Source organism: Phyllobates terribilis, unplaced genomic scaffold, assembly GCF_046119375.1.
Source record: "Phyllobates terribilis strain yellow unplaced genomic scaffold, ASM4611937v1 Scaffold_4__5_contigs__length_816908805, whole genome shotgun sequence".
NCBI lineage: Eukaryota > Metazoa > Chordata > Amphibia > Anura > Dendrobatidae > Phyllobates > Phyllobates terribilis.
This window is the reverse complement of record NW_027362764.1, coordinates 500439476-500450022: the sequence shown is the minus strand read 5'-3', so window position 1 is coordinate 500450022 and position 10547 is coordinate 500439476. Positions and strand designations below refer to the sequence as shown.

General features: G+C 44.2%; 1 protein-coding gene across 1 annotated transcript in view; it reads right to left on the bottom strand.

The window, feature by feature from the left end:
- Positions 1 to 1568: 1568 nt before the first annotated feature.
- GMPR (guanosine monophosphate reductase) overlaps positions 1569 to 10547 on the bottom strand; it is a 171386-nt gene continuing 162407 nt past the window's right edge. Inside the window, exon 9 of the mRNA XM_073678800.1 lies at positions 1569 to 3574. Within this exon, the coding sequence (XP_073534901.1) occupies positions 3394 to 3574 (181 nt within the window). The 3' untranslated portion in view covers positions 1569 to 3393. The remainder of the gene's footprint in view (positions 3575 to 10547) is intronic.

The window sequence follows — 10547 nt, the reverse complement described above, 5'->3', positions numbered from 1 at the left end:
AATTTAACAAATTTTGCTCACCTTTGCCATCATGAATCCGAATGTGCCACATTCGTGTCGAACTTAAGTTTGGAGATCGGATTTCGAACATTTTCACTCATCACTAGTTGTTAAAGGGGTTATCCAGTACTTTAGATTACCCCCCCAATGTATCCCCCCAGGGCCCCTAAGGATTTTTGTAATTAGCTTACATTGCAGATACTGCCTGTGAGCCGAGCTATCACTGGCTGCTCACAGGCATCACGTGACTCCCAGCTGCAGCCGGCTCTGACATCCACTGACGTCACAACGAGTGCTGGCAGCAGCCAGGGGTCTCTGTTTTCTGCGCTCCACGGTGGATGCCAGGCTGTGGGCGGGGTTACCCCGCGCGTCACATCCAGCATCCACGGCGTGCTCTGCCTCTCCCCATTCATTGGGAAAGCGAGCGGTGGATGCTGGGTGTGACACGGGGGGTAACCCAACCCACAACCCAGCAGCCACCATGGGGACCCCAGTGCTGAGTCACGCCTCTCTTGTCGTGACGTCAGCGCGGGGTCATGTGATGCCTGTGAGCGGCCACCAATAGCGCCGCTCACAGGGAGTATCTGCAACGTAAGCTAATTACAAAAATCCTTAGGGGCCCCGGGGGGATACATTGGGGGGTAATATAAAGTACTGGACAACTTCTTTAATACTCCTTGGTCACATGCTGTGGGAGAATCTGTCATGTCTTCTCTCCCCCTATATATGTGTGCTGGACTATTCAGGTAGTGCCAGCTATAACTTGTCTAAACCTGGTCTGGAGAGGTGGAGAGATCCAGGCATTTCTGGTGGTTGCTCTGTGATAGTTGTGTGCAGTTTTTGGTGAAAACTTTTTCCTTTCTCTTTGGTGGTTAATGTAGTTTCTTTGCCTCGTTGTCTTCTTACAATTGTTCCCTAGTGTTTATTCCTGTGTGAGTTCTGTGTGACTCAGCTTCTCTTTTCCCCTGTCTGTCTTTTCTGTGATAACGTTTTCACTTCTGCCACTTTTTCCCTGGGTGGGGGAGGGGATCAGATCAGTTCTGTGTTGGAGAATAGCGAGGTACAAGACCGAGGCATCCCCACCATCAGGGGTAATCTTGGGGACAGGGATAGCTTAGGGTCCCTTTAGCTTGAGGCACTAAAATAGGGCCCACAGTCCTTGCTACCCTACAGTCACAGCGTAACATATAATTAATGTATGTGGCTATGTAGACCCTACAATTTGCACTTGTACCCTGCTTGAGAGAGGTTCTGTGAACCAAAACATTGCCATCTGGATAAATAAAGTCCACATTTATTTGCATCTGAACTGGAGTGCTGCCTCTCTTTTCATATTTGTATACTAAATAACAAATTGGATTATTGTTTGGACGCCTGACTAAACACATACTGAACATCACCTGCTCTGGTAATATCCATAGATTCTTACATATTGCACTTGAACATCAGCTCTAACATATTCATATCAACCATATCTGAATCTATTTGATCATATAAAAATGCTTAGGAATAGACAACGAAAGGCATTTGGTAAGTCTTTATATTGCAGAGAGAATGTACACTGGAGATAATCTATCATCTTTATTTATGTTCATTTCAGCACAGATCTTTCATTTATGGCTAAGGTTAGAAGACAATTTGAGGTTCTTCCAAAGTGCAGCTGTATAACAGACATGTTTAATAAAGGCACATCCAAAGAAAATATTCTTACATTGCATCTTGCCCTTTACCTGTCATGAACTGCTTCTGTTATTACAGGAATATTGCAGTTATCCTTCTAGTCATCCATAACTCATTATGGCTGTATAGTATCTATTGTAATGGCACATAAATTGCAGGTTTGGCACATGCTTTTGTGATCCAAGACTTACATGGTGGAATGAAGACGTGCGTTGGTGCCGTGCTATCTTGTCACTTGAAAAAGGCAAATTTTAAGCAGCAGTAAATGAGTTTCAAGACAAACATGACCCCGAAACAATTGCACATGACATGGCTCTGAAAAGCACAGATCTGCTCACCCTTTACAACAACATGTACATTTTCTAGGATATGCGGTGTACAAGAGTCCATGATGACAAACACAATGCTGACATACAGTGAATGTTACAAAGCATGACCGTATACAAGCAACTTTATCTAGACGAGATACAATTCATTGCAGTCACATAATATCCTTCTGCGCATCCTGCTGGACAGTGTAAAGCATTGATGTCTGGCTATAATGATAATCTATTCATCACACAATTAGCAATATATCATGCATATAAGTAGTTATAGGTTTTTTTTTTTACTTAAATTTAAATGTAAACTTTAATGTAAAATTATAAAGCCACTTCTTTTATTACAACTGATTAGGGCTGCAGGGGTTTCTGATGAGAGCGAACCCATTTTCAGAATGCAGCCCCCCGTGATGATCACCCCAGGTACTACTCCCAGCATCCTGACAACCAGTTGACTTAGCAAGGGGAAGTTTTGGTCAGCAAGGTATATCCCTTGCAATAGTCAGTACAGCAGACATTTTTTATCACATACTATGCCCTCCATTTTGGCTCCTAGAGGGGGGTCTCCTAGTTTGAGCCCTAGATACACTAATCTAGCGCCCACTATTAGCCCAAATGGTTTCATTCATTTTATCAATCTTCATATTAGTGTATAAAAGAAAATAAAGTTGCATTACATTAAGGGGAAAAATCTTCAACAAAAACGTGATGGTCACACAAGGATTGTGTCGCATATTTCTGCTAAGTATTATGGTCTCAGGTCAGAGAACACAGATATCATTATGGCCTTTCAGAAAATAATTTTAAGGGGTAATTTCCCTTTAAGGCCTCAAAATGGCCATATATTAGAAGACCTGATCTAATTTATTTTGAGTACATAAATGCACATTCATGTTACCTAATGGATACATTAAATACAATCATTACAGTGAGCCAAACCTCTAGTTATAAATAAGATTGATAATAAATAGATAACTGTCTGCAAAATATACTAAAATATGTCACAAAGAAAGTGCTTTTCTGCGCTGTCAATGAATTACTTAAATCCTGGAGGTTTGGCAACATAAAAAAAACAGAAATTAGGAGAACATATGAGGTTATGTATTTACTGCTGTGTTTCCCAACATGTGGCTTTTTCGTGATCATAAAACTACAACACTCAGCATGCACTAACAGCCTGTTAGTTGTCATGGCGTGTTGGAGTTGTAGTTTTGCAACCGTTAGAGCCAGAAGTTGGAGATCACTGCACTATTGCATAGAGAGCTTGTCATTATTTTCACTGGGTTATTGTTGTTTTATTTTGGGAAATGTTTTTCCGGTACCAAGGAAACGTTTTGTGGAATAAAAAAGTGGACGGCTCGATGATGAGATCAATATGGAGGCTGCATATATGTTAAGAAAACATCTGGTTGGATTGCTGAGTCACGCGAATAAAAGTTGTCCTTCTGCTTAGCTCTTTCAATTTGGCAGCTCCAACATATGTACAAGTGGATCTCAGTCCTCCCAAGATGTCCCGCACAGTATTCTCCACATCTCCTCTGTATGGAACTTCCACCGTCCTGCCTTCAGAAGCCCTGAAAAAACAAAATACATAGAGAACATGATCCAGTTTTCTGCACAGCAATCACATAAAATACACCACTTCAACAGGAGTCTGGAAATAATGGGTTAACTGCAAATTTGATATGCAATGAACTCCTGCTGCATTATAGTGAGCTGTCACAGGAGCTGTCAGATAGTTGTCAGCACTAGTTATGCTGATTGATAGTAATGCATTTTTTTTTAAAGAAGCATCGTCCATTATAAAATGTAATGATTTTTTTCCTGTTAGTGACTACAAGTATCCCCTGGAACTCTGAAGAGACAGGGTATTTAGGGGGCATTACAAAGGAAAATAAAATTACATTGCTGATTAAAGAGAGCTACCAAAAGCAGGAGGTAAGCGATAGCGAAACAAGGACATCTCCGCTCCAAATCCCACTTCACCACTTATTCACTTGACCCAGTGCCATCCCACCTCCTCTCCAACCTCACCATTACACTTATCCCAGCCCTAACCCATCTCTTCATCCTATTGTTAACGTCTGGTAAATTCCCTTCTGCTTTCAAACATGACACGATCACACCTATCCTGAAGAAACCATCAACTCAACCTCTATGTCCAGCTATTGTCCCATATCGCTGCTCCCGTTTGCCTCCAAACTCCTTGAACAGCATGTCTATGCTGAACTTTCCTCCGATCTCGCATCTAACTCACTCTTTGACAACCTACCACCCAAACTACCCTGACCAAAATTACTAACTACTTACTTAATGCCAAAGCTAACAAACAATTCTCTATACTCCTCCTTCTAGACCTGTCCTCTGCCTTCGACACAGTTGATCACTCCCTCCTACTACAAATCCTCTCTTCCCTTGGCGTCAAGGACCTTGCCCTCTTCTGTATCTCCTCATACCTTTCTAACCGCACATTTAGCTTCTGCTATTCCAATATTACCTCCTCATCCCACCTTCTCACTGTTGGTGTTCCTCAAGGTTCTGTTCTAGGCCCCTTACTTTTCTCAATCTATACCTTTGGCCTAGCACAGCTCATAAAGTGCCATAGCTTTCATTACCACTTATACACCACTGATGTCATTCAGATCTACCTCTCTGTCCCAGATGTCACCTCTCTGCTGTCCAGAATCTCAGAGGGTCTATCAGCCATATCCTACTTCTTCTCCTCTCGCTTCATAAAACTCAAAATGGAACTCATTATCTTTCCTCCATCTCACCCAACACCCTACCCTATCTATTACAATTAATGACACCACCCTTTCCACCATACCAGAAGTCTGCTGCCTCGGAGTTACCCTCGACTCTGCCCTGTCCTTCAAACTGCACATCCAAGCTCTTGCCACCTCCTGCCATCTTCAACTCAAAAATATTTCCAGAATCTGTCCTTTCCTCAACCCTCAATCTACTACAATGTTAGTGCACGCCCTCATCATCTCCCGTCTCGACTACTGCAATATCCTCCTCTGTGGCCTCCCTGCTAATACTCTCGCACCTCTTCAGTTCGTCATTAATTCAATACAATTTGTGCAGTAATAAAGCAAATATGTGCAGTAATAAAACAAGTTAATACAGGGAGGGTATATACTAACTAGAACTACAACTGTCTTCCAGCATTCCACAGGTTCAGACGGAGAGCACTAACCATCTGAAGAGATAGTCTGCTTCACTTTCTTTCCCAGTCTCTGCACACCAGCTCCGTCCCCTCAGGTCATGTGAAGGTGACATCATCCCAGGTCCTTCTCCACTCAACTCCACTTCATTGACCAAGGTAACCATCTCCCGTGCTAAGATGTAATTTACAACCTGCACAGGTGCTCGGCCATGCAGCTAGAAAGGCAGCTCTGATCTGTGAGTACTAGTAGCACACTAGGGGTGTACTTACTTCTTAGAGAAGATTCTAGCTAGAGGACAGTATGCATGGAATGGCAGCCATACCAATTTGTGTGCAGTAATAAAAATTGCTTAAAAAAACTCTGCTGCAAAATAGACTGTGTGGGTGTACCCTGCAAAACAGCCTCATTGGGGGTTCTCTGCAAAACAGTCTCGGTGGGGGTACTCTGCAAAACAGACTTAGTGGGGGTACCCAGCAAAACAGCCTCTTTGGGGGTACTCTGCAGAACAGCCTTTGTGGGGGTACTCTGTAAACTAGCCTCATTGGGGGTACTCTGCAAAACAGCATCGTTGGGGGTACTCTGCAAAACAGAATCTGTGGGAGTACTCTGCAAAACAGAATCTGTGAGGGTACTCTGCAAAACAACCTTGTTGCTTTTGTTTTGTTTTTTAATTTGAGGAAGCCCCAAAACTTGGGAATGGCAAATAGAATGAACAAACTAAGGTGAAGTATAACAATGGCTGGGTGCGGTTGGTATACTTCTCTATGCAGCCATTCAACCTATTCATGCACCTGTCTGTGATCACACCCCCTGCTGTGCTAAACACACATTCCAACAGTACACTTGCCACAGGGCAGGCCAATACTTTCAAGGCATAAAGGGCAAGCTCAGGCCATGTGTCCAATTTGGAGACCCATAAGTTAAATGGGGCAGACCCATCATTTAGTACGTGCAGACGTGTGGACACATACTCTTCTACCATGTTGTTGAAACGCTGCCTCCTGCTAATACGGACTGTATCAGATGGTAGTGCTGGATGTTGTGGCGTGCTGAGGAAGGTTTTCCATATTTCGGCCATGCTAACCCTCCCTTCCGAGGGGGTGCCAGTGCCCCAGCTGCGTTGGCGACTTCTTACTCCTCCTCTGCCTTACGCTTCAAATGAGCCCCCACTGTCAGGTGGTGACGCCATCAATAATGCGTCTACCAGCGTGTGCTGGTATTCACGCATTTTTTGATCATGCTCCAGTGACGGAAGTAAGAATGTTACATTGTCCTTGTAGTGGGGATCCAGCAGGGTGGCCACCCAGTCATCAGCAGTGGTAACAATCCGGGAAACTCGGTGGTCATTGCGAAAGCAAAGCAGCATATATTCATGTGTGCCAGGCAGCCCAGAGGTAACAACAAGCTGTCCTCGGTGAAATATGTATCGTCTGTGTTCTCTGTATCCCCCCAGTCAAGCTCCAGTGATGCCCATGAGCTGCTTTGAGTGCGACCCTGCTGTAAACACGGTTCCTCCTCCAAAACTGTCCCCTGGCTGAACAGTTGTGTACCTGGCCGAGTTTGGTATAGGAACTCATCCTCTGAGCTATATGTGGATGATTGGCCTGATAATGGTGTGAATGGTCCCTGTTCCTCCTTTCCTCCTCCTCTTCCTCCTGTGCCACCACCTTATCCATCATCGCCTGAAGCGTTATTTCAAGGAAGCATAGAAGTGTGATAGTAACGCTGATGATGGTGTTATCAGCGCTGGCCATGTGCGTGGAGTACTCTAAGCAGTGCAACTGTTATGATCTGCTACAAGCACTAAGGAAATAAAGGAGATCTGTCCCTACAATAGAACTAAGCTAGATCCCTACGATGTAACGGGGAAACTGATCCTGCGATCAGACCCGCTAAAGTCCTCGGCTAGTCTGTCCGAAGACCTATAGATGCAAGGGAGGGATCCCTACAAGATCTAGGGACTGGGATAAAGTTGGACACCTCCTAGCAGAGATTGTAGCAGTAAAAGACAAACACACAACATAGAACATAAAGGTCCGAAGACCTAGCTAAACTGACTGAGAAAGGTAACTAAGCACCAGGCTAGCTTAAGAGTAGAAATTACAATGAAGTCCAGCAAGGCCAGGAGGGCGGAGCAGGATTAAATAGGCAAAAAAGGTCATGTGACCAGCAAGATAGAAAAAACCTAACAGGAGAGTTCTAACAGTACCCCCTCTTCTATGAGGATCCTCCGGATCCCCTAGGCCCAGGCTTATCAGGAAACCTCTTGTGAAACGCTCTGACAAGTCTGGAAGCAGAAACATCATCTGCCCTCACCCATGAGTTATCCTCGGGTCCGAAACCCTTCCAAGCGACGAGATACTGCAAACTCCCTCTATACCGTCTAGAATTTAGGATGCGGGAAATTTCGTATTCCCCGTCCTCCACCACCGGAGGAACAGTGGCAGAGCCGTCTCCATCCGACACATAAGCTCTTTTCAACAGAGAAACATGAAACACCGGATTAATCTTCCAGGAGGTAGGAACCTCCAACCTAACAGCAGATTGGTTAACTACCTGAAGCACCTTAAAGGGCCCTACAAACTTGGGACCCAATTTTTTAGAAGGAATCCTCAACCGCAGATTCTTAGAGGACAACCAAACCATGTCACCAATAGCAAACAAAACCTCTTGCCGTTTCCTATCAAAGTACCTCTTAGATTTTTTGTTAGCCTTCTGAAGATTACCACGCACATCCGTCCAAACTCTCTCCAAATCACCGGAAAAACTCTCCTCCTCAGGCACAGCCGATACCAATTTGGAGAATGACCCAAAAGACGGATGTCTCCCAGAACAACAAAAAAAAGGCGAACAACCAGCAGAAGAGGATGTATGGTTGTTAAGAGCAAACTCAGCAAGTGGCAGAAACTCAGACCACCCTTCCTGATTGTCTGCCACAAAACAACGCAAGAACTGCTCAACATCCTGATTCTTCCTTTCTGTCTGGCCATTAGACTCAGGATGATATCCGGATGAAAACGACAAATGAACTCCCAACCTGTCACAAAAAGCACGCCAAAAACGAGCCACGAACTGAGGTCCCCTATCTGAAACAATGTCAGTAGGAACGCCATGTAGTCTGACAATTTCCTTGACAAAGGCCTTAGCGAGTGTCTTAGCGCAGGGCAGTTTGATGAAAGGAACCAAGTGACACATCTTGCTAAAACGGTCCACGACCACCCAGATGACTGTGAAACCCTCAGAGGGGGGGAAGGTCAGTAATAAAGTCCATAGCCAGATGTGTCCAAGGTGCACTAGGAACCTCCAGAGGGTAAAGCAACCCCGCTGCAGGAGTATGTGAAGACTTAGATCTAGCACACACCGTACATTGACGCACCCACTTAATGACTTCCTTCTGCCATCCAGGCCACCAAAAACTGCGACCCACAAGTTTCTTGGTCTCAGAAATTCCTGGATGACCTGCCAACCGAGACTCATGACACTCAACAAACAAATCTCTCCTAAAGGTCCTAGGCACAAACAACCTCCCATGGGGAGTGTTAGATGGGGCATTCTCCTGTGCTTTAAGAATCTCATCTTCCAAAATGGAGTCCAATGCAGCAATCACAACACCTTCTTGTAAAATGCTCCCCTCCTCCTCAGCACCGACCATGGGAGAAAAGCTGCGACACAAAGCATCAGCTTTAACATTCTTGGTACCCGGGATGTAAGTAACGGAAAAATTAAACCGCGAGAAAAAAAGTGCCCACCTAGCCTGACGGGCATTCAAGCGCTTGGCAGCATCAAGATAGATCAGAGTTTTATGATCAGTGAAAACCTGAATGGGAAATTCAGCACCTTCCAAGAGATGACGCCAGTGTTCAAATGCGAGTTTAATAGCCAGCAATTCCCGATTACCAATATCGTAATTAAGTTCAGTCTCAGAAAAATTATTTGAAAAAAAAGCACAGGGATGTACTCCATCCTTGTTTTTCTGAGACAACACCGCACCGACCCCCACCGAAGAAGCATCAACCTCAACCAAAAACGGCTTAGTCACATCAGGCTGCGTAAGGATGGGAGCAGAGCTGAACCTCTCCTTTAGAAACACAAAAGCTTCAATGGCCTCAGTAGTCCACTGAAACGCATTAGCACCTTTCCTGGTGAGATCGGTCAGTGGTTTGACAATAATAGAAACATTTTTAATGAATTTTCAGTAATAATTGGCGAAACCCCAAAACCTCTGTATCGATTTCAAACCAATAGGCCTAGGCCATTCCTGAACCGCCTGAACCTTCACAGGGTCCATCTCAAAGCCCTCGCTGGAGATAATGTAGCCCAAAAAACTAATTCTCTGTACAGCGAACTCACATTTCTCCAGCTTAGCAAAAAGCGAATTGTCAATTAATAACTGTAATACCTCACGTACGCTCCGCCAATGAGACTCCAGATCCGGTGAATAAATCAAAATGTCATCCAAATACACAACCACATTTTTGCCGATCAAAGGTCTAAGGATGTCATTAATAAGATTCTGAAAAAATGCTGGAGCATTGGTAAGACCAAAAGGCATAACCAGATTCTCAAAATGACCCACAGGAGTGTTAAAAGCAGTCTTCCATTCATCACCCTCCTTCATGCGCAACAAATTGTATGCCCCCCGGAGATCAATTTTAGAGAACCACTTGGCCCCCACTAACTGGTTAAACAAATCAGGAATCAATGGCAGTGGGTAAGGATTGCGTACAGTAATTTTATTAATCTCACGAAAATCCAGACAAGGACGTAAACCGCCGTCCTTTTTTTTAACAAAATAAAATCCAACAGCCACAGGAGACTTGGAAGGCCTAATGTGACCGGCGGCCAAGCTTGTCTGTATGTATTCCTCCAAAGCCTTTCTCTCAGGAATAGTAAGATTAAATAAACGACTTTTAGGAAGAGTCGCTCCAGGGACAAATTCAATGGTACAATCGTAGTCTCTATGGGGAGGCAAAATTTGTGACTCCTCCTCAGAAAAAAACTCTCCAAAAATCCTGAATAGGTACAGGTAATTCCCCTTTTTCCACCGCAGCAATACGTCCGTTACAACACTTGTCATAACACTTAGGGCTCCAGGACTTAATTTCATTGGTAGACCAATCCAGTACAGGATTGTGCAATTTTAACCAGGGTAACCCCAAAATTACTGGAGAAGGCAAATTATTTAATACTACCAAATCCAAATTTTCTTGGTGAATACCATTAATAGTGAGGGGAAAATCACAGACCTTGTGAGTAACACTCTTCAAGGGGGAGCCATCGACAGAAACCACAGCAATAGGGGTTGACAAAGGTTTGGGTTTTAATTTAAGTTTTTCCAAGAATCCCCCATCAATCACATTCAGAGTAGAACCACAAT